The sequence below is a fragment of the Mustela nivalis genome (assembly GCF_964662115.1).
Source record: "Mustela nivalis genome assembly, chromosome: 1".
NCBI classification, from domain to species: domain Eukaryota; kingdom Metazoa; phylum Chordata; class Mammalia; order Carnivora; family Mustelidae; genus Mustela; species Mustela nivalis.
In genome coordinates, this window is record NC_139020.1 from 209,325,557 (window position 1) to 209,350,236 (window position 24,680).

The 24,680-nt window shown below is 40.4% G+C and overlaps 2 protein-coding genes across 10 annotated transcripts in view; both read right to left on the bottom strand.

Moving 5' to 3' along the window:
- Nucleotides 1–1,991: 1,991 nt before the first annotated feature.
- Nucleotides 1,992–24,680, bottom strand: part of LOC309863742 (uncharacterized protein) — a gene marked incomplete at its 5' end in the record, with an annotated part of 44,431 nt that continues 21,742 nt past the window's right edge. Inside the window, 2 exons of the mRNA XM_082728914.1 lie at nt 1,992–3,311; nt 8,126–8,210. Coding sequence (XP_082585040.1) covers nt 2,925–3,311; nt 8,126–8,210 — 472 coding nt within the window. The 3' untranslated portion in view covers nt 1,992–2,924. The remainder of the gene's footprint in view (nt 3,312–8,125; nt 8,211–24,680) is intronic.
- Nucleotides 14,453–24,680, bottom strand: part of LOC309865678 (zinc finger protein 177-like) — a 28,539-nt gene continuing 18,311 nt past the window's right edge. For 7 of the 9 annotated variants that reach the window (XM_082732302.1, XM_082732300.1, XM_082732305.1 and 4 more), the window contains 5 exons: nt 19,062–19,147; nt 18,319–18,445; nt 17,778–17,870; nt 17,198–17,280; nt 14,453–16,674 (listed from right to left, as the gene is read on the bottom strand). In XM_082732302.1, coding sequence (XP_082588428.1) covers nt 15,568–16,674; nt 17,198–17,280; nt 17,778–17,870; nt 18,319–18,445; nt 19,062–19,094 — 1,443 coding nt within the window. In that variant the 5' untranslated portion in view covers nt 19,095–19,147 and the 3' untranslated portion in view covers nt 14,453–15,567. The remainder of the gene's footprint in view (nt 16,675–17,197; nt 17,281–17,777; nt 17,871–18,318; nt 18,446–19,061; nt 19,148–24,680) is intronic. The other 2 variants (XM_082732308.1, XM_082732307.1) reach the window with 1 other exon arrangement.

The following is a 24,680-nucleotide window of genomic DNA, read 5'->3' on the forward strand; positions in this document are numbered from 1 at the left end:
TTTGTCCAATATAAAAAGAAATGAGGGGGCAATAAAGGCCTATATGTGGGTTTGATGGAATAGGGGCAACATAGCAGTTTACGAATTAGGGGGAGATAAATACTGGGAAAAATGACATGAGAGACATAAATCCATTTTTATTAGTAATGACATATTATGGGCTAATGTTCCAAATGAAAGCAAAGGATTTTAAAATATTTCAAATAGATAAGCTCCATATACAGTATGTGTAAAAGGAGACTATTGAAAGGGCACAAGATTAACAAATTAATGAAAAATAAGTTGATGTAACTACAGTACTTCACAAACTTCATGAAGAAGCAGCAGAGTAGGGGCACTATTCCCCTCTTGCTCAGAGAGGAAACCTCCTGCGGAAGAAATTTCATTACTGCGTTGCAGATACTCAGCCTGGCCGCCACTGTTCTCCCTCTACCATTAAACCTTGACTCTATTAGAATTGCTTTCCATTTCCAAAAGTCTTGAATGTGTGATTTGATTATTCCCTTCTTCCAAGGTGTTAGGTGAACCTGTCACTATCTCACAGGTGTTGGCAGAGGAGCTGAGACTGACGTTAGAGACCAGGGCAATAACTGACTCATGGTATAGCCAGTAACATGAGCATCAGCATGTGTAAATTGGCTCCATTGTCCCATCTCACAGGGGTTCCAAGGGGCCCAGGTGCTGGAGAAGAACGCTGAGCTTGCAGAACACGGTTTATTTGAATCAGTCAGCAAGCAGGCTCTTTATCTTAACAGGACAGATGATGTCATCTCTCAAGATTCCACACTGCAAAGGCACATCTAACAAATGGCCCAGTGGAAGAGTGATCAGGGATTTGCATTCTTCCCAGGTAAAAAAGTGAATGAGAGCAAGAGAAAAAGGTGAACAGATAATTCCCACTGAAGCTGTAAGACATGTGTGAAGTTTGATTTGGATTATTAGAATGGTTTCATTAAGCCTCAAAAAGTGTCATCAAGCAGCTGCAGCCCTGATGGCCACACATGACATAAACCAACCCAACACTGCTCTGCATCAGAGCTGTATGAATTTGTATCACTAAGGCTGTTTTCACAGCACATGGATTGAATGATTAGCACAGAGCCAGACCCCATCACCACGACTCCTTGGAGCTTGAGCTCCAGATGGTAAGGATGTTTTGCCAGGCTGTGGTGTTGGGTATAGGAACGGAAGAGCACATTCATTGTCCTCACTCACCCTCCTAATACACAGCTTGAATAGAAGGCCTTCCCAGTTGGCAGGGGTGTGTTCATAGGGCATGTACTCATGCTGCCTCTTGGTACAAGGTGTAATCTCACCTCTTCTCCACTCATTCCATGCATCATCCCGAGATTCCATGAGATAGGATCCGACGAGAGGGGCACAAGGTCTTCTTTCCAAAATTGAGACATGTTTTGCATACCCTACCCTGGCCAGTATGATTCAGTGTAGATGGACTCCATGAGCAGTTTGAACAGTGATGCCCTGAGGCACTGTGCTTGAAATGTAAGACCAAGTCAATCCAGTAAGAGTATTCAGGTGGGTAGAAGACAGTAAGGACAATAAAGTGTGAATCATGTAGGCCCACTTTTGGGCGGGATGCAACATGGAAGGTGTAGCCACTAGACTCGCCTGGCCAGGCCAATCAGGGCAAAGATACATCATGCCCCCAGAAAAGGTTGGGACACAATGATAAATGTTTAAAACAGACCTTACAACCACCCGCAAGACTAATGCCTGTCAACAGACATAAGATTCTTGTTTTTAAAAGTATTTGAGAGAGCATATAGGAGCAGGGGTGTGGGGGCATTGGGGAGAGAAGCCCCAAGCAGATGCCCTGCTGAGTGCAGAGCCCAATGAGAGGCTCAATCCCAAGACTCATGAGATCACGACCTGAGCCAAAACCAAGAGTCAGACACCCAAACAACTGAGCCACCGAGGCGCCCCCTCACATTCTTTATATCCATAGTGTTTTAATTCAGTTTGAATTCAAATGGGATTTTTAAAAAAGATTTTATTTATCTGACAGACAGAGATCACAAGTAGGCAGAGAGGCAGGCAAGCAGGCTCCCTGCTGAACAGAGGGCCCAGTGCAGGGCTCCAACCCAGGACCCTGACATGACCCGAGCCGAAGGCAGAGGTTTAACCCACGGAGCCACCCAAGCGCCCTTCAATTGGATTAAAACATGAATAATTTTGGAAGGGTTTTCTATATTCCTTACATTTGAAGTACTTCTCCAGAGTGCAATGTTTTATGTTTACCAAGAGAAAAATAACTAATGAAAACTGAATGATAAGCTATTGTTTCAACAGTTTTAACTAATGAAGGTTTTCCCACATTCCTTACATTTATAAGGTTTTCTCCAGTATGAATTCTTAAAAGGTTGTGCTACTTTTGAGGCAACTATAAAAGCTCTCCCACTTTTATTAGTCATAGTAATTCTCTCCAGTGTGAGTATGTATGTAAGTGATAAAGTGGAAACTGGCAAATGCTTTCCCACACACAGACTACCCTCAGTTTCTCTCCATTGTGAGTTCTGAGAGGATTAGTAAAATTAGAAGCAGCAGTAAAGGCTTTCCTGTTTGTCACATTTAAAAGGCTTCTCCATGAAAAAGGCAGCTCCAGATCTGTAGCTGAATGATAAGCTATTGTTTCAACAGTTTTAAACACAGAAAATAAAGTTGTCTGGGTGTTTAACTCTCCTAGGTATGTAGAACAAATAAATAAATAAATAAAAATAAAAATAAAAGGCTTCTCCATAGTGTGAGCTTGTAGTATGTTCCGTATGTTTTGAGAATGCAGTATAGGCTTTCCCACATTCCTTACACTGGTAGCACTTTATTCCAGTGTGATTAAGACATGAGGAAATCTTTCCACATTCTTACATACAAAGGTACTCTCTTCAGTATCAGATCTTGTATATCTCTTAAAATTGGGAGACGTAACAAAGGCTTCTCACTCCCTTACATTTATAGGGTTTCTCTCCTGTCAATTCACATGTGTATGTAAAGGTTTGCACAACAAGGAATATTTTCACCACATTCCTCACATTCATAAATCTGTTAGTGGAAGTTTCTTCATGCACTCGTGAAGAACGGGTCTCACCTTCCTTGCTTTCACAGGTTTTTTCTTCTCCATCGTGAGTTGTCATTTGTCCTTTGAAGTAAGACTGATCACAGAAGGCCTTCCCACTGTCACTGCACGTGAAGGTTTTCTCTTGGGTGTTGGTTTTCCAGTCCAAAATATTTGGAGTCAGATGGTTTTTTCCTTGTTGTTTAAACCCAGGAAGTCTGTCTCCACTACAGGGTTTCTCCTGCAGAGAAAGGAAGCCTTTTCCATATTCCTTACTCTCGAAAGTGTTCCCTCCATTCTGAGTTCTCCTGTGTCTAAAGGTATGAGCATTCACTCAAGTCTTTCTGACACTGCTCACAAAGATTTCCCATTCAACATGATTTCTTGCCTGTAGGAGAATAGATGAATGATGCTTCACAAAGATTTCTAAGTCATTAATTGACCCTACCTGTATCAAAATAGAAATAGCATTGCAGTGTTGATTAGGATTCATACCATTTCCAGTGCATTTATATACCTCCTGCCCTGTTCGTTTCTTTCCAGCTGGGATGACAGATTCCTTCTGCCAGCACAGTGGGCCATCTTTTAAAATCCTAGAGGGATTCCTTTTGTTTCATGGAATTTCAATTTTTTTTTTTTTTTAACGATTTCGTTTGTGAGAGAGAGCAAGCATGCACTAGTGGGGTGAACAGCAGGCAGAGGGAGAAGCAGGCTCCCCGCTGAGCAAGGAAGCCAATGTGGGACTCGATCCCAGGACTCTGGGATCATGACCTGAGTAGAAGGCTGATGTTTAACCGACTGAGCCACCTAGGCATCCCTGTTTCAGGGAATTGTTTTCAAAACTCAACATCCATTTATATATGTGGGAATGAATACTTGTTGGAATTGTGAAGTGACAAGTTTCGAGGTAGATTTAGTATATCCCCAAATTCATCACACTGAGGATATCTCACAAGAAAAATTGTTTTGTCTTTGGAAAATGTCCCTTATCTCAAATGTCTATCACTCGTGCTAATATTCTAGCTAAGGAAAAGCTCAATCTTTTCTAAGTATGGGAAATAAAAAAATACTTTATAAACTTTCAATATTTCTATCCTATTGGATGTTTTTTTCCCAAAATATTCTGCCAAATTACTGAGTATTTGGTTTTACGCTGTACTTTGTTTGAAAGTAAGAGAGAATAACAAATATAAGAAATTATCAAAATACATGTAGGTTAAAGGAGTTAAAAATAGTGAGGTTCATTTGAATTTGTTACAAAATTAAACATGCCAAAAACCAGTACAATGGATTTGAAGAGTTTGGCTATGTCAACTATTTATTTATTTAAAAGATATTTATTTATTTATTTATTTAACAGAGAGAGAGAGAGACTGACTGAGAGGTCACAGGTAGGCAGAGAGACAGGCAGAGAGATGGGGGAAGCAGGCTCCCTGCTGGGCAGAGAGGCTGATGGGCCGAAGGCAGAGGCTTAACCCACTAAGCCACCTAGGTGCCCCAACAATTTAGTAATGATGTTAAGAAGTTGGTGAGAAAAACGACTCTGAAATTAAACATGATTCTCTTCAAGGGCAGTATCGCTCATGATGCCCTTCTCTGATTACAGCTGAGTGAGAATCACTGTGGCACTGTATGGCAACCATGTCTGTTCATGTGGATTAACTTGAATGCAGAGATATTTGGGAATTTCAAGCTAGAATGGAATGAATTCCAGTCAGGTAAATGGGGCAATTACAGTCATCTCTGGTATTCAGTCTTCTTTCTTTTCTCCTAGGTTTTCCTTCTAAGGACATGTTGTCCTTTCTTGAAACAAGGATTGAAGCAGAAAAGATGAAGACTGAATGTTTAACAGGTTCTTCTTAGGTAAGAAAAAAGTTGATACTTCAATAAAAATAACATGCTACATCTACCAGATACATATATTTCCTTATAGGTAGACCTGTTTCCACAGCTTCCTAAAGGAAGAGTCACTCTGAGCCCTGTTGAATTTTCTCACAAAGTACAGCCTATCAGAATGAGAGAATACCAAATAAACCCAGTATCCGCATTTCATAAAGGTGACTACATGTTATTTTGGCAGGTGCTTATATGATGAGGCTCAAAGTGTGCATTCCTTGGTTTATAAATTCATCAGTGCTTACAGGTATCTCTCTCTCTTTTTTTTTTTGATTTTATTTATTTATTTTGACAGAGAGATCACAGTAGTCAGAGAGGCAGGCAGAGAGAGAGAGAGGGAAGCAGGCTCCCTGCTGAGCAGAGAGCCCGATGCGGGACTCGATCCCAGGACCCTGAGATCATGACCTGAGCCGAAGGCAGCGGCTTAATCCACTGAGCCACCCAGGCACCCCCAGGTATCTTTTTTCTCAGGAGTTTGCTGCAAGAAGAAAACCGGACAAGAGTTTTTATTATTTATTTATTTAAAAAGATTTTATTTATTTATTTGAGAGAGAAAGAGAGAGAGAGCATGGGAGGGGAGAGATTCAGAGGGAGAAGCAGACTTCCCACTGAGCAGGCAGCGCAATGTGGGACTCCATCCCAGGACTCCAGGATCATGACCTAAGCTGAGAGATAGGAGTGTGGCACACATTCATTCTGAAACATTCCTCTCTTGTATGGTACCCCAGCATGTACTCACAGCCTCTAAGGCTATATAATAACACATCTTTAGAGTCACAGGATTGTGGAGATCTTTCTGTCTTGTGGCTACCTAAGCCATACTTCTGTGAGTCTCCTTAATAAACCATTTCTCATCAAACTATACTTGTTTGCCTTCTTTGGTCTTATATCTCCTTTGGCTTTGGAGTTTGTTTTGCATATACCTTTCAGAAAACAGTGCTAAACACTCTTCTCTCTGTTGATAACTCACTCATGGTTGATATACTTCATTCCTGGCTTCAGTAAAGCCTCTAACGCATAAACTTAATACAAGTCTAAAAGCTCTTGTCCAGGGGCGCCTGGGTGGCTCAGGTTCCGACCTCAGGACTCTGTATTGTGCAGGTAGAACCTAAAGCAGTGTCTTTGAAAAAGGGCATCAACAAGGACTTATTATGGGACATATTCTAGGCAATCATCCTGCAAAGCTGAGGGTGAAATCTGCTGGAATGCTGCACTATATGAACCAAGATTATTTCAGAGCAGATCAAGACTGTTAAATGGACAGGGCCTTCTCCATCTCTCTGGAGATCAGGTTATTTGAAGTGGGGTTCATATCAATCAATCAATCAAAAATATTGATTAGTAACAATTCAACAGGATCAATTACTTTTTCTGTGCAGATGACATGCATGAAAGCTACTATAACAGGATGGTGTACAAGATATTATTAATATCAACTGCCAATAACTGAGGACTGTTACATATCAGATGTCTCATTAGAGTTTTGAGCTCACACATATGTGGAAAAATTTGTGTATCTGAATCTGTTTCTTTTAACGATTTTATTTTTAAGTCATCTCTATACCCAACATGGGGCTCAAACTCACAACCCTGAGATCAAGAATCACATGCTCTACCCGCTGAGCCAGTCAAGCATCCTTCCCCACCTTTTCTTAAAAAAATTTTTTTTAAAAGATATTTTTTATTTATTTGACAGACAGAGAGAGAGCGGACACACGTAGTCAGAGAGGCAGGCAGAGACAGTGGAGGAAGCAGGCTCTCTGCTGAGCAGAGAGCCTGATACAGGGCTCAATCCCAGGACCCTGAGATCATGACCTGAGCCGCAGGCAGAGGCCTTAACCCACTGAGCCACCCAGGTGTCCCTTAAACCCTTAAAAAAGATTTTAAGTGTGAATCTATTCATTCAACTGTAATGATCTAAACACAAATAAAACATATCTGTTAAAATTTAGTGTCCAATGAATTTTTAACTTTGAATGAAGAAAATAATGCAAAGCATCTAAATTTTTGGTACTGACTGCATACTGCAGTAACTACTTTATATAATAAAGAAGTAAAATATTCTTCAAAATAATACTAGCTTTTTCATTTTTGTTCATTGTAGATACTGAAAATAATTATGTTCATGGTCTACACATACTTTTACTGGACAGCACTGGTCGAAGCTGTGGCTGAGTATATAAAGGAAAAAAAAAACTCATATCTGTCAATATCACTGAGCTTGCCTCCTTGGATGGGAAGCTTGAAGCTTGTTCATTTCAATTCTTACTGAGGATTTATTCCTTTCTTCTGTTCAGTAAATAGTAAGTTATGTCTGTGGCAGATACTCATGAGAACAGTTACATATACGGAAAATGTCCCAGACATAAAAGATCCAACATTCCTAGCGTAGAAGATAGACAATAAAGTAATAACTGACTTATCAATTCATAAGTGACATGGGAAAATAAACAGATGGGGGGAAAAAAAGGGTGTCCTATATACACACCCCACATAGATTCTGTTGGTTTCTGGGCAAGACAATGGAGAAAAAGAGAATCATTAGCTCTTCCATATTTAACCTAAAAAGATTAGAAAAGGAATGCCAAAGTTTTTACAAAATAACTCAGAACATGTTCAAGTGCTGAAGCTCCCACAGGTGTTGGTTGGAACCTCCGATCAAACAGATGTGTGCTTCCCCTTGCCTTGACAGAGGGGCAAGTCCATGCCACACTTTGCTCAACATGTGTGCATTTTGTGTGTCTTTTCAGACAACCGCCACTTCATATTTTGCATCTGTTCCGTTTTCTATTTAATTTGCCTTTATGTTTCTTCATTTTGCCACAGACTTCCTTTATGTTTTTTTTAATGTTTGTTTTTTAACTCTCTATATTTTATGTCTAACTTTCTAAAAAAAGATGATTTCTTTGAGAGAGAGAGATCGCAAGTAGGCAGAGAAGCTTCCCCCTCCCCCCGCCTGCCTGCCTCTCTGCCTACTAGTGATCACTATCAAATAAAATCTAAAAAAAAAAAAAGAAAGTATATTAACTTCCTACGTGAACGTAATGCATCAGAAGCAAAGAACGCGCAAAAAATAAAGTCAAACCGTCAGATAAAACATTCCTTTGCATCCAAGAGGAAAACAGGCCCGTGGGAACCAGCTCCCCCCACAGTGCTCACCTGAGTGCGCCTGAACCGCGTGGTCCGTGAGGACGCGAGGACACCGCCAGAATCTACCAACTCGGCGGATGAAGCTCTTTTCCCCCTGCAGAAAAGTAACCAAAGTTGCTTCGCAGGCTCCTGAAGAGGGAAGCAGTGTATGAACCGACCCCCCAGAAGCACCCTTCTGTTTCCTGAGAAGCTACTCCCGAGGCCCTCTTGTTTGTCATCCCTACACCCAAGGTAAGGCCTGAACTCACCACCCCAAGATCGAGTGGCTCGCTCCATTCACTGAGCCCGCCAGGCTCTCCACGGGCCAGGTCTCTTTAAGCAGGCACCTGGGAGGCCCGAGACACTTGTCCTTTAAATGCCACCTTCCAGCCTCCCAGGCCCTTCCCTCTCCCTCGTGTTAGCCTCCAGACGCTGGCAGGCGCGCACTCACAGCCAAAGCGAAACCAGACCAGCGGCGGAAAAGACCCCGGCGCCTGCGTGATCTCACTTCCGCTTCCCGCCTGAGGTCGGAAGGGGCGGGCCCCCGCGGGCGGCCATCAACCTCGTCGGACCACCTCAGGCGGGAGAGCGCTGGTTTCCTCCCGCCCGGGTGTGGGGGGGCAGGGCTGGGCGAGGCCCCGGGGCGGGGACAGAATGGGATCCAGAGACTAGGCGGAAGTTAGGACCCGCACCATGGGCGGGGCTGCAGGGCCGAATAGACCCAGTTCCTGTCTGCACTGCTTAATATTTAAGCTGGAAGGGCGAGTGTGTGGGGCGTCGACCCCACAATAAGCTCGGGAGAACTGCCTCCCCTCCCCTTGTTCCTGGACCCTTTACAAGGATTCTCCCCTATCTAACGTTCTTGCCAATCCTTAAAGTGGTCTAGCTCCTCCAGTCAGTCCCTTCTTTAGGTTTTTGAGCACCATGCTAAACTCCAGTAAGTGATTCCTTTAGATTTTCAATGTAATGGCATTTTCTGCAAATCTGTCCCCCCGCGCCATAATAATTCTTTTTATTTATTTATTTTTAAATACAATTGATACCGGACATTCTTCACTTCTCAGGAATATATCTGAAGTTTCTCCAGTAATCATGTTCTCTGTGGTTGCTGTGGTTTTCAGTGGATGACCTTTACGGAGTTAATAAAGATGTTTAAGCCCTGATCTTAATGACATTTTATTGAGTTGTTCATGTGCATTATCAAATGTCTTATACATCTATAATTATTTTGCTAGGTTGTTTCATGTGTTGCTGTACAGAATACTAAATGTATGTAGCCAAATAATCTATTTTTTAAAAAATATTTTAAGATTTGAGAGAGAGAGAGAATGAGTGGGGAGAAGCAGACTCTGCAGTGAGCAGGGAGCCTGAGATGGGGCTCAATCGCAGGACCCTGAGACCAGGACAGGAGCTGAAGGCAGCTGTCTAACCGACTGAGCTTCCCAGAGGCCCCCAAATAATTTGTTTCTTGCCTTTAAATGTCCAAACTATATACTGAATTTGTTCCTCACATTTTTTATTTTTTTTTAAAGATTTTATTTTATTTGACAGACAGAGATTACAAGTAGGCAGAGAGGTAGGCAGAGAGAGAGGGGAGGAAGCAGGCTCCCTGCTGAGCAAAGAGCCCGATGCGGGGCTCGATCAGGACCCTGGGATCATGACCTGAGCCGAAGGCAGAGGCTTTAACCCACTGAGCCACCCAGGCGCCCCTCTCACATTTATTAAAGACATTTTTTTTTTAAGACTTATTTATTTGAGTGATTGAGAGAGGGAGAGAAGGAACAGGGAGAAGGACGGAGGGTGAGGGAGAAGCAGGTTCCAAGTTGAGCAGGGAGCTCCTGCTGGGCTCAATCCCAGGACACTGGTATCATGGGAGCTGAAGGAAGCCGCTTAACCGACTGAGCTTCCCAGGTGCCCCTATTAAAGACATTTGAATTTTTAATCCTCGTGGAGTTGATTTCACCATGTGGTGTGGGGTAGTGGATCTGGTTATTTTATTTCCTACAGAAAACATGGCCAGTTGTGGTACCACTTACCAGTAAGAGCTGCTAATATATGTTGCAACTTACTGCTCTAGGTGCTTCAGAGATAAGACTTTTTTTAATGCTTTTAATGATACAGCTATGCCATAATTTTTGTTTTTTTTAAAAATAGCTTTATTGACCTATAATTCACATAACCTACAATTTGTGCATTTGAAACTTAAACATTCAATGTTCTTTTAATTAAATTCCAGAGTTGTGCAACTAGCACAATTTTAGAACTTTTTTGTCACTCCAAAAGAATCATTCCTTTGGCTATCATCCCATTTTCTTCCTCTCTTAGTGAGTAGGTAACCATGAATGTATTTTCTCACTCTAAAGATTTGCCTTTTCTGGACATTTCATGTAAATGAAATCATAAAATCCTTTGCTGATAGCTTCTTTTCACTTAGCATGTTTTCAAGGTTCATATGTGTTGTAGTATGCATCATTTTTAATTGCTGAATGATATTCCTTTGTATGGATATACTACATGTTATTAATATATTTATCAATTGATGCACATTTAGGTTGTTTACATTTAGGTTGTATTATGAGTACTGCTGCTCTGAACATTCACATATTTTTGTGTGTCTGCAGACATATTTTAATTTATCCTGGGTATTGTATTAGAATTCCCCAGAGAAATAGAACATATAGCCCTGAAATGTATGGTGAGTTCAGAAGGATCTATTATATATACACACATACAATGGACACAACATACTTTATACGTACTTATACATATACAACATGACTTTTTATATAAGGAACTACTTACATAACTATGAAAGCTGAGAAATCTCTCAATCTACGAGAACTATGAAAGTAGGTGGTACCTTTCAAACACTCCGGAGCCAGACTGCCCACAATATAGATTTCAGTCCCTGTCTCAAAGCCCAAGAAGAGGAATACCAAGAGCAGAAGATCACTATCCCAGTTCAACAATCAGCCAGAAAAAGAGAACACAGTCGTCCTCTGCTTTTTCGTCCATTCAGGTCCTAAATCGCATTGGATGATGTCTGTCCATGTTGGGGAGGGTGATATGCTATGCTTAGTCTATTTATTTAAATGCGAAACTCCTGGAATATGCCAACAGGCACTGCCAAAAATAACATTAATGAGATATCTAGGTATTTCATGACACAGTCTAGCTGACACACGAAATTAATTAATAGTTAATTAATTAATAGGTATCTACCTACGACTGGAATTGCTGGGTCAAATAGTAATTATATATTTGACCTTTTGAAGTACTATCAGACTGTTTTCCAAAGTGGCTACACCATTTTATACTTTACCCATCAGTATATGAGCTATTTCCCAATGTCATTTGTTAATTTTTTTTTTATTAGCTATTCTAAATGGTAAGAAGTGGTATCTCCTTGTGATTTGGGTCATTTTTCTACCAGTGATGTTGATGACTAGTGGTAACTTTTCATGTATTTGTTGCTATTTGTTATGTCCTTGGAGAAATGTCTCTTCAAATCTCTTGTCTATTTTAAAATTGAATTATTTGTCATTGTTTAGTAAGAGTTATTTATATATTCTGCATGGAAGTTTCTTTTTGCATATATGAATTGCAAGTATTTTCTACCACTCCATGGGTTGTCTTTCACTTTCTTGATGTGTTCTTTGGAGTACAAAAGTATTTAAATGTTGATGATGGTCCTCTTAAGTACAAAAGATCTTAATTTTGATAAACTACAATTTATCTATTTTTTTCTTTGATTGCAAGTGTTTTTGGTATCGCATCTAAGAAACCATTGCCAAATTCAATGTCAAGAAGCTTTCCTCCTATGCTTTCTTCTGGGAATTTTGCAGTTTTGTCTTTGGTTGATCTTTCGTCCATTTTTTTTTTTTTTTTTAAATAAAGTAAGAGATGGAAAGCAGTAACATTCCAGTGCTTTGTCACATATGGCTGGCAGTTCCATTTGCATAGTCCAGGAACTCTCGACTACTCTTTACTTAGTTAATACCAAAAGATAAGATATAGTTATTTATCCTAAATTTTTGAGATAGGCAAAATTGAATTATTAAGTGGAGAAGCAGTAGAGATAAGTACCTCTTTATTATGCTTATATAATAAGTTTTATTTTTTTTTAAGATTTTACTTGAGAGAGAGATCATGAGAGGGGAGAAGGTCAGGAGGAAGCAGACTCCCCGCCAATCTGGGAGCCCAATGTGGGACTGGATCCCAGTACCCCAGTATCATGACCCGAGCTGAAGGCACTCGCTTAGCCAACTGAGCCACCCATTCACCCCGTATAATAAGTTTTAAACCCTGAAAGCCAGTTTTTACACCTACTGAGCCATATTAATTTTTTTAACCAAGTATCCACAGAATTGTTTTATCAAGGAATAAAGCCAAAGACCTTAATTTAAATTTATTTTTCATGGTTGTCAGGGCCTTGATGATTAAGATGGGATAATTTAGGTTGATGGTTACAATACTTATGGGAAATTTAGACATTACTACAATTACAGTGGGGTACACCTACTTTCTTCTATTTTAATTATTTTTTTGATTATAGGAGAAATGTTTAAATTTAGTGGGGTTCCCAAGTATAGCTATAATTTGAGCCCTAGTATTGATAACAATTTATGAAGCCCTGTCAATTAGTGTATTTTAGCAATGTTATATTTAATTTAGAACAAATTGTGGAGGTGCAAAAGCCTTGGTGACCCTTTTATCTTTGTAATACATAAATTCTTTAATATATAAATTTTGTTGCTTATTTGTTGCATATATAGTTATATATAAAACTTATGTAAGTTTTTAACATAGAAACCTTAATATATAACTAAGTTTTCAATTGATTCAAATTATGGATCTTTGTTTTAGTTTAGTTGTGTGTAGTGTATATTTATAATTTACATATATACATATCTATATTAAATGTTGGAAATGTACATAATTTACTTTACCTTTTGTTTTCTCCCCTGTATCTATGGGTTTATTTTTCATTATCATTTTTAAATGAGTAAGCAATTGAAGACTAACATTATGTTTATAGACCTGACAGTTGCTTGGTACAGAAGACTTAAAGTTCCTGTTCTTTGGGAAGGGAGGGGTTACTTGTAGTCACATAGAGCCCCTGCTGCTATACCTTTTTTCTTCTGGTCTCTCACCTTTCCCTATTTTTTTTCTTTACGTATTTACCTATAAGCTCCTGATGGTATTGAGTGGACCTTTGCTATGCGCAGTGACCTCCCTTTCTAGACTGTGCCTTTCAACCTCAGAGGGACTGGAATCTCTCTCCAAGAGAGAAATATGGGGGAATCCCAATTTTGTAACATTTGGTTTTCAAGAAGATGCTCTTACATGTTGATAGGCAGTGGCACTCGAGAGCCCACGTACATTGACCAGGAGATTTACAAACGGGTTTGAGTTGAGAAACCTCCCGAGATTTTTTAAGGGGAGCAGGGAAAAATGTTCTTACCCTTTTCCCTTTTTCATGAAACATGGATCTCATCTCCCACCAGGTAGGCAGGGGAACAAATCACAACAGAAGCAAAATGAGGAATAACAGGGACATATGTGATGGCTGCTGAGGACCTCCTGATCTCTTTGGCCCCCACAGGAGATGTAGTGGCTGAGGAGATCCCCCTTCGTGTTGCAGGGACCACCACTCCACAGTGCTGAGGAGAGGTAAGTTGTTTCTGGTTGTCCTCACATACTGGTAAGGAGAAAATGTTATCAGCTAAGTCAATTGTTTGCATTTATACCAAGTGAATTAAAACATTATTAGGGGAGCAAAGTGGGGAGAATATAAGAATGAAAGGACAAGGGTCCCTGGGTGGCTCAGTTGGTTAAGTGTCTGCCTTCGGCTTAGGTCATGATCCCAGTGGGATCCTGGGATCCTGGGGTTCTGGGATTGAGCCCCACATCAGGTTCCCTGCTCAGTGGAGAGTCTGCTTCCCCCTCTCCCCACTGTTCACGCTTTCTCTCTCTCTAATAAACAAATAAACCTTAAAAAAAAGAATGAAAGGACAATTTATCAGAAATATAAAATGAGGGGCACCTGGGTGGCTCAGTCTGTTAAGTATCTGCCTTCGACTCATGTCATGATTCCAGGATTGAGCCCCACATTGGGCTCCCAGCTCAGCAGAGACCCTGCTTTTCCCCCTGCCCCTCACCCTCCTGCGCGTGCTCTCTAATAAATAAGTAGCAATAAAATCTTAAAAAAAGAAATATAAAATGACCACATTTGTATGCATCTAGCTATAGTGCCTAAAAGTAAGACAGAATTAAAAAAAACAAACAAACAATCTGACTACCCCCAGTAATAGTATCACATTTAACATATGTCTCTCAATAAAGGACAAATGAGGAGAGGTTTGTAATAATAAAAATTTTAAAAACAAAAGATTCATACATCAGACACACTGATAATACTGAATAATTACAGAATAGGCATTGCTTCCAACCATATTTAAAAGATTCCTAAGACTTGACCACATAGGAGATATTCTCAGTTAACTGAAATCCCTTGAAACAGAAGCTCCCTCCAGAGTGGTTTACATCAGTTAGTTTATTTTTCTTGTGTTAGATGAAGCCCAGAAATAAGCAACCCGAGGTTGGTAGAGCCAAATGATACTGTATATCCCTGTGGTATAATCAGTAGCCTCTGACTATCATCCTCTTGGTCTATTTTCTAGGAAAACAAAAGAGATGAGACACAGGGCAAATGTTGAAGAGAAGATGCCAACTGAGATACTCCCATTGCCACAACTTCTTTAGAACCCACGAGTAGTGACCTCTACCTATTTCTCACTGACCAGTACCAAGAGCTTATGGGGGCTCAAAGCAGCAAAGTAAGTTGAGAGAGTTCCTTAAAAAATTGTTCACACTGCCAACTTGAATATAACTATAGTTTTGTTACTTTAGGAAAGGGAAGGAGGAATGGATCTGGGGATACTCGCTGTATCCGACACATTGGGCCACATAGCAAGTCTCCAATAATTTTGTTTTAAATAATGTCATACAGAATCTACATCATAAAGACCACGCATCTGTGTATAATCCAATTAAATTAGAAATCTACCAAAAATAACTAAAATATGCAGAGTCTGCACATTAAAAATCCATTTCTAAATAACCTACAGGTCCAAGACATCTTGATGAGGATTGGACCACATTCAGTACTAAATTATGGTGAAAACATTATTTATCAAAATTTTGTGGTATAGACTAGGGAGCATTTAGAGTGCCATATAACCTTTAATTCTCATCAGTTAACAAGCTGTCACACTTTCAGGATGAGACACTCACTGATAAAGACAATCACAGAACGATAACATTCGTAAGATTGTTCTCAGTATAGCGTAAGTCAAGAGTTGTGCCTGGGCTTTCTACATTGGTCACAGCAGGGCTGCTCTCTTGTGTGAGTTGTAAAATGAGGAATGAGGGGTAAAGGCCCAACAAAGGCTTTCCTGTAGTCATTTCACTCAAACTTTCTGCCCAGTATGTATTCGCTTGTGCATTATAAGGTTAGTGCTGGTGCTGAATGCCTTTCCACACTGAATGCATTGATAGGGCTTCTCTCCTGTGTGAGTTCTCACGTGTACCCTTAGGCACGAGGAATTCCTAAAGGCCTTCCCACATTCTTTACACTCATAGGTTTTCTCTCCAGTATGAGTTCTCTTGTGCACGATGAGGTAAGAGCCTGTACTGAAGGATTTTCCACACTGACTACACTCGTAAGGTTTCTCTCCAGTGTGAGACCGAGTGTGTTTCTTAAGGGATGACTGATCAATGAAGGCTTTCCCACAGTTACTGCATTCGTAGGGTTTCTCTCCAGTGTGGGTTCTCATATGCTTCTGAAGGGATGAAGGAACAGTGAAAGCCTTGCCACATTCCTTACAGTCATAGGGTTTCTCTCCAGTGTGAGTCCTTTTGTGCACATTAAGATGAGAGCTCTGGCTGAAGGATTTTCCGCAGTGATTACACTCATACGGTTTCTCTCCCGTGTGAGATCTCACATGCTTTTTAAGGGAAGACTGAAAAATGAAGGCTTTCCCACAGTCACCACATTCATAAGGCTTCTCTCTGGCACGAGGTCTCACACATTTCTGAAGGGACAAGGAGCTGGTGAACGCTTTTCCGTGCTCCTTACATTTTGAGCTTTCCTCCATGGTACACATTGTTTTGTGGACACCAAGGGAGGCTCGTTCTCCATGATCATGGCATTCACAGAATTCCTCTCCAGTAGGTATTTGCACATGTACTGAAAAGGAAGAGTGTAAGCTGAAGGACCTAAGACACTGATTACATGGATGAGATTTCTCTCTTGTGAGAGTCCTTAAGCATTTCCTAAGGGATGCCTCTTGATGGAAAGCTTTGCCGCAATTATTAAACTCACAAGTTTTCTCTCCACTGTGAGTACTTACATGACTGCTAAGAGTTGAGGGGTGGCCAAGGTCCTTCCCATATTCTTTATAATTGAAGCATTTCTCTCCCTCACAATATCTTGTACATATAAAGTGATAGTTCTTTCTGAAGAATTTTCCACAATGATCAAATTCCAAGGATTTCTTGCCAGGTTGAGTTGGTACCTGCAGAACAAGTAAGTGGTAACTAAAGACTTTCTCACTTTCTTTATACTCATGGGAATTCTCTTCTGTGTGGATTCTGCCATATATAGGAAGTACATGATTATGACTGACATTTTTACTATTTTCAGTGCATGTATGTGATTTTTTTCCCCCTATTAGTTCAAGTTGAATCAACTGAATGCTCTAACCCAGGACTCCATCATTCTTAACAAAGGGCATCCTATATACAGAATTTTGCCAATAATGAGTGAAGAATGAATTAACCATGTATTAAATACTTACAAACATTTAAATAAATGTTTACTTTTTGGTATTCTCTGTGGGGCAGCAAATATTGAGCTTGGTTTAGAGATTTCTCTAATTTTATGAGATTCAGGAAGATGTTTCTGAGACAGCTTTCTGGTGAGTGAATGCTACCTGCCTCACTGTCTTGCCTCATTTGGAAGCTGGTGCTTTAACTCAATAGCATCAAAGACTCCTCCTACTTTAAAAATAATCAGAAATCATTCCTGGTGAATCTTACCATTTTTATGCTATTGCAAGTTTTTCCCCCAGAAGCATTCTTCAGAGGAATCCCATCTTTTGATTTCAGTTGACTATCCCAATCTGAAATTGAAAAATTTTGAAACTATTGGGATAAAAAGTAAGGATAACAGAAAAAAGGAGGTGGGCACCCTATGAATTGTTTTCAGGAACACTAAATATGGAAAGGAAATGTGAAAGAGAAGATATAACCTGTGACCAGAGGACCTGTTCTAGGAAGTTGGCTCTGGGAAAAGATGCTAATGATAAGAATAAGCAATGGAAATGGGAAGTATTTCATTTAGAAAGGATTCTGGAGGTTTGGAATAATAGGAGAGTGTATTATCTGGAAAGCAAAGTAGGGAAAATGGAACAAAAAGTATTCAAGGAAATGTCAAATTTAAAGAGGAATTAAAACAGCTTTTTCTCTGAGACCACATGAAAACGTGAATGAAAGGCAAGATGGTGAAAGACGGAAAGCTCACATAATGGCCTGATTCTTCCACAAACTGACAGGCCCAAATGGACCATCCCCCACCAAGTCTCCTCCACATAATGACTCCTTTCTGCTTGGGGCTCACCTGTAAAGGCCCCTTGGAGAATTGCCCCCTCCTCTGTCCCCAGCACTTCCTGCTCCACCTCCGTGATCAGACTGTGTTTGCAGAGAGGGTATCCTGCTCACGGAGAAAGACACATGAGGTGGGGAACTGTGAAGGACACAAGAAATCTGTCCACAAAACTGATTCCAATACTTTGATATTAAGGGATTCTGAAGATAGACAAGTAAAACTTCAGGAGTGACCAAAGAATCAGATCTGAGCTCTTTTACAAGGTCCACAAAACAGACACCTACATATGCCCTATCCACAGGGAACTAACCCTCGAAATCCAAGTCTAAGAGCAGAGACATACTGCAAATCACCTAAATTTACAATAATAATGAAAATGAAATCAGTGTGTTTTTATGGAAAGCCATGAAACTGCCCCATAAGGGCAGAAGCTATTCTTTTTGTCTTTACCATGTATTGTCATTCTTTTCACATATCCTAGAACATGGTATGTGAGGAAGGACCATTTGCTGCATGAAGAAATGAGAGAATGAAGGAATGAGGCCAGTCTTACCCACGGAGGCCAGGTTCCTGTAGTTCTCCAGCATCACGTCTCTGTACAGGGTTTTCTGAGCAGGGTCCAACAGCGCCCACTCCTCTTGGGAGAAGTCCACTGCCACCTCCTCAAAGGTCACTGAATCCTGAAACATCACATGCATTGTGGCTCAGGCAAGGCTCATCTCTAACAACGTAGGAAAAGAATGGTGGAGAGGCTGCCAGCACTGGGGAAAGAGACTAGCACACAGCAGGCCTGCAGGTGCTTCAGAGGCCTCCCAGTATCTCATTAACTGAGACTCAAGGCTCAGTTCTTAGAACTCTCCTCTTTCGCTCTCCTTGCCTGGATCATCTCATCTAGACTCATGCTTTAAGCATCCTGTCTAATATATAGTTGACCTGCTCTTCCCACTACTAGTCTTACCCAGTCTTAGCCAAGATTGAGTACAGATTGACTGTACGGCAGGATGAGAAAAATACTTGGAAAATGAATGCTTTTCCTAGTGAAAAATCTCTCTTGTCCTGCACAGCACCCAGCAGAATATGGAACCAATACTCAACTTAGAGGAAGATCTTGGAAAAAAAAAATTAACAAATGATGTAGCAATAGAAGTCTTTCCTACTGCATTCTTTATCTCATTGAGAGGCCCAGAGAAGTGGGGAAGACTGAGGCCAGCTCAGTTGAAATTGTAGGTCAGGGGCAAGAGATATCTCCTTTGGGAACAGCAATGTTTTTTGGAAAGAGAATAATTTCCTGTATACCTGTGACCTGGTTGTCAGAAATCCTGCAGCCATTCTTCCTCCTGTGTGTCTCCCTCCTTACCAGACAGGGTTCTAAGCAAGCAGACCTAGAGAAGAAAGAAGCCACCAGAGTCTGGGTTGGACAGATATTCAACACTTACACCCTAGAAGCTTCCACATACTAGCTTCAGAAGGAACACAGACACACACACACACACACACACACACACACACACACACACACACACACACACAAAAACCCACAGTACACTTCCCTGTTAGGATTTTACTTTCCTATCCTAGAACAAGTAGGAATCAGGAATATAGGATTTATTTTTAGCTTTTACACTTTTTTTCTAGACTGAACTACTAAAAATGTCTAGAGTCAAAAGGCATTGTGAGAAGCAATGTGCCTTTCTAAAACCACCATGCCTCTAAATGTCATTTGCCCAGGAAAGAAACAAGGGGGCTCATTTGAGAAACAGCTGAGTCCAGTGTAGAACAGGAAATGTTCAAGGTGAGTCTGAAACATCATATAGCAGAAACCAAGAAACCCAACAAAGGCTAACGGGGTTGTATCAAAAAGATAAAGGAGGAAATTAAAAAAAAAAAAAAAAACCAGCTCTCCTTGGCTTAAGATGGAACAGTTTACAAAATGACTGCAATATGTTGAAATCATCAAATCTAAAACAAAATAATGAGTTCATAATGATATTAAAAAAAAAACAAAACTCTACTGGTCAGTGTTGGAGGGGGCCAGGCTATCAACTCATAATTCTGAAAATTCCGAAAGGAAAGTATCAAGCATATATCCCTCTCTCTTTTGTGGAAAATATTTTTATGATTTCCAAACTGCTGTAATGAGGTGAAGTTCTTTACAGAAGAATTGTACAAGCTTTATAAGAAGCTTCGTTTATCATAAAGAAAATGCTAGAGTCAGAAAGTCACCATTCTAAAGCACTAGTACATTAATGGATCATGGCAATGACCACCAACAGCTACTAAGTTATTAGGTGAGAAGTAAATGGGGATGTTTATTTCTGACTTTTAATTCTGAAAAAACTTTCAAACTGAAAGAAAATAATGGTGTGAACATGAACTTCCACAGACTCTTCACCATTAAAGTTTGCTTTCTCTCTCTACCCCTGTGTTCCCTCTCTGTTTCAGCAAGAATGTTAAGAAAAGTCTGTTCGAGGGAAAACAGCAGATGTCATGACCCTTTTCTCCTCTGTACTTCAGAGTGACGCCGGAACTTGGATATTCTCCAATGTAACCACAATGAGCAAAATCAGGATTATTTAATATGGATTTAACACTCCATATGCAGCATTTCACTAACTGGCCCAATAATGTCCTTTATAGCAATCACTTTGTAAATTTCCCATACAGGACCATGCCCTCAAACCATGGTTCTTTACTCTTCTTTGATCTGGACCTATTCCTTGGCCTTTCATCTTTCAAGATATGAAGGTATCTGATCACAAAAGTTCTGATATGATGTAAGAAGAAACAGTACCATCTGTGAAGTATTTTTGCCAAAAAACCCCCTGACAAATCTTTTCACATTAGCAGTTTATAAAAAGAGGAAAGAGGAAGGACTGAGGGACCTGTTAAAATGACATCATGAAGGGACACCTGAATGGCTCAGTACTGTGATAATGCTAAAAACTTCCTGTTAAGCCTAAATCTAGCCAAGCTTCTAGACTAAAGACTTTCAACAGGAAATACAGAGATAAACAAGTTAAACACCAAGATGCAGCAATCAGCCAAACCTACAATGCAGAACACTTTAAAGACAAATGACTTAGTATCTCCAATTAGTTGATTAACAAAAAAAGGAAAAAGGGAGATGAAACAGGTACTTAAGAGATCTATACCTCAAAAAACAATGTGGGAGCTCTGATAGGATCCTGACTTGAGCAAACCAACTGTAAAAAGTTATTCTGGAGACAATCAGGGAACTCTGGAGTCTGCCAGGTGAGAAAATGCTATGGTGGTATGTACCAGCTACAGATTCATACTTAAGTATTTACTGATGAAAGGACGTGATATCTACAATGTGTTATTTTAAAAAACCCTCCAGGAAAAAAAAAAAAAAAAGAAACAGGTGGACAGGCTACTAGCACTATCCCAGCACTATTACCTCAATAGTACAGGAGCCACCACTCACATAAGGCTGTTGAGCGCTTGAAATGAAGCCAGTGTTAGAATTTAAATTTAGGGGCGCCTGGGTGGCTCAGTGGGTTAAAGCCTCTGCTTTCAGCTCAGGTTATGATCCCGGGATCCTGGGATCGAGTCCCGCATCGGGCTCTCTGCTTCAGCAGGGAACCTGCTTCCTCCTCTCTCTCTCTGCCTGCATCTCTCCTACTTGTGATCTCTGTCTGTCAAATTAAAAAAAAAATCTAAAAAAAAAAGAATTTAAATTTAAATTTAAATGGCTATATGTGGATAGTGTATTAAACAGCCAGGCTATGATGATCCCAAATTGGTAAAATATTGATAAATGTCCAAGCTGAGTGTTGACAACATAAGGATTCACTATACTGTTCTATTCTTATGTGTGCTTGAAATTTCCCTATGAAAAGCTTAAAAATTTAAAAGGATAAAATAAAGACATTTTTAAGTAAAAACTTGAGAGAGTTTACCCATCAAAGGATCACTAAAATAAATTACAAGTTTGTGCAACAGAAATGTTAAAAAAGTAGAGTGAACAATAATCAAATGGGTATGTAAGGGCCTATTTAGCCAGAGTGGCTCCACCTCAGTTGAACAGCCATTTTGTTGTTTATGCAGTAAAACTTAAATTGACCCTGCCCCCCCAGGGGAACTTACTTAAAAGCAAGTCCAGGAAACCAGTCCCAGGTAATGAATGAAGCCCAAATACAAGGGTGGGTCAGGTCAGATGGAGATAACAGCCCAAAGGCAGGGATGAGTTGGGTCAGGTGGAGACATCCAATCAGTAGAGCACACATACTGTCTCCCTAGCTACCAAGGAGTGTGGACCCTGCCCTCTGGGCGCCTTTTAGGCGCCAATTCTGACCAAGGTAAAAGGCTAGTTCAAATGTCTACTATAGGGCAAATTGCAATTCAATTGGTCACTTATGTGTGACCTAGCATGACTGTGCAGCTTTCTCTGTGTATACCATTTCATTGGCCACCTGTGCGTGGCCAGGCCCAACCACATGGCCTTTGCCCTTAAAAGCTAGTCTGTAAGGCAGAGAGGGGTCATCCTCTCTGTAAGGGGTGGTCCCGACGGTCTGTTTGGTGGTAGGTTTGATTCTTGATGCTTGGCGTGAAATAAAGCTTTGCTTGACCTTCACTCTGTATTAGTCTCGCTCCTTTGACCATGGACCCATTATTGGGGGACGCAACATGTAAAGTAAATGAACCTTGATCATATAAAATGGTAATAATAGTCTAATTTGTGAGAAGAAAAAGCAATCTAGAATCCTAATACTGAATAAAAAACCACTTAAATTTGGAGGGAGATGACTGCAGTTTTACGCTACTTGTATTCTTGCAGAACAGAATAGAGATGTTGATTAGCTTTTGACTTTAAGTGTGCCTGATAAAGATACTAGGATGACCACTAAGTGAATGGACTCACAGGTTTAACTCACAGTCTAGAAGAAAAAAATGGAACAAAACCCCCCCAAACTCTCAATTATTCCAAAAGTGAGGAAAATACATATAAGCAGAGAAAAGAAACAAAAAAAAGCAGGTAAAGTAAAAAGCACAATGCAAGACAGTAGAAAATATTGATATCAATAATCACAATTAATATACAAGTAAATGGATTAAACTCTACAGTTTAAAAACAAAGATTGACATGTTAGATTAAGATGAATTACAGCTCTATGCTCTTTCATGAGATGCATTTAAAACCAAAACAAAAGCATCTGGGTGGCTCAGTCAGTTACACATCTGCCTTTGGTTGAGGTCATGATCCCAGAGTCCTGGGATCTAGCTTCACGTTGGGCTCTCTGTTCAGTGGGGAACCTGCTTTTCCCTGTCCCTCTGGTGCTCCCCCTGCTTGGGCTCTCTCTAATAAATAAATAAAATCTTTAAAAAAACCAAAACAAAACCAGAAAGACTGATGGGACACCTGTGTGGCTCAGTTGGTCAAGCTGATGCCTTCAGCTCAGGTCATGATCCCAGGGTCCTGGGATCCCAAGTTGGGCTCTTTGCTCAGCAGGGAGCCTGCTTCTCTCTTTCTGCCTCTGCCTGCTGCTCTGCCTGCTTGCGCACTCTCTCTCTGACACATAAATAAATAAAATCTTTAAAAAATAAACCAAAAAGACTGAATCTCAAAAATAAAAATGATACACCAGGCAAATATATATTAACCAAAATTGTTTATTTTCACATTAAAAAAACAAAACAAAACAAAAATATAGGCTCCATGCCCAGTATGGAGCCCAACATGGGGCTTGAACTCAAAAATGTGAGATCAACACCTGAGCTGAAACCAAGAGTTGGATGCTTAACTGACTTGAGTCACCTAAGTGCCTCTTGATTTCATACATTTTAAAACAAAAGGTATTATGAAAGACAACTACATTAGAAGAGGTTCAATTCACTAGACATATATAAAGATTCTGAAGTTGCGTAGACTCACACCGTCATAAAAGCTAAGAGAATTAAAGGAGAAATACACAAATCACCATGAATGTTGAAGACTTTAACATACTACTGTCAGTGATGTAGAGGTCAGTGGGGGGGGGCGGGGAAGAGGAAGTAAAGATTTGAATAAAATGAACAAGCTTCACCTGTAAGGGCTAATTTGGTCAATACTGGCTTCACCCCCATAGAATAGCCATCCCCGATATATAGGTAGTGAACTTAGATTGAACCTACCCTTTCCCCCAGGGAGAAAGCGCTTAAAAACAAAACCGGTGAAATACGGCTGACTGGTGAAACACGGCCAAATAGTCCCAATAATGGAGCACAGATACCAGGACATGTCAGGCTGACCAGAGATAACGGAGTCCAGATACCACCAGGACGTGTTCGGCCAGATGGGAACGTCCAATCAAGGGAAAGCGCACGTATTACCTCCCTACCCGCCAAGGACATGTTCAGCCAGGTGGAGTTGTCCAATCAAGTAAAAGCGCACATAATACCCACCAGGGAGTGTGAGCCCCCACCCTTTGGACACCAGACCAAGGCGCTAATTCTAGCCGAGGTCATAGGCTGAGTTAAGTGACTATCATGGGGTAAAATGTAATCTAAATGGCTGCCAGTACGATACCCAGCATGATTGTGTGACATTTTCTGTGTGCTGCATTCTCATTGGCCAGGCTCAACTATGTGGCTTTTACCCTATAAAAACTAGCCTATGAGAATAGAAGGTTGTCACTTTCCTTTGTGAAAGGTGACCCCCAACGTTTGGTTCTGGTTTTTGATGCTTGGCACAAAATAAAGCCCTGCTTAACTTTCGCTTTGTATTGGTCTCATCCTTTTGTCCACGGACCCTTTCACACCTAAAACACAAACACTACACTCATAAATGGAGAATACACATATTTTTTTCAAGCACAAGTGGAGTATTTATAAAAACTAGCTCTCTTCCTATAATATACAGCCAGTCTTAAAGCTTTCAATTTTAGTATATATGCTGTGATGTGAGCACTAGTTTTA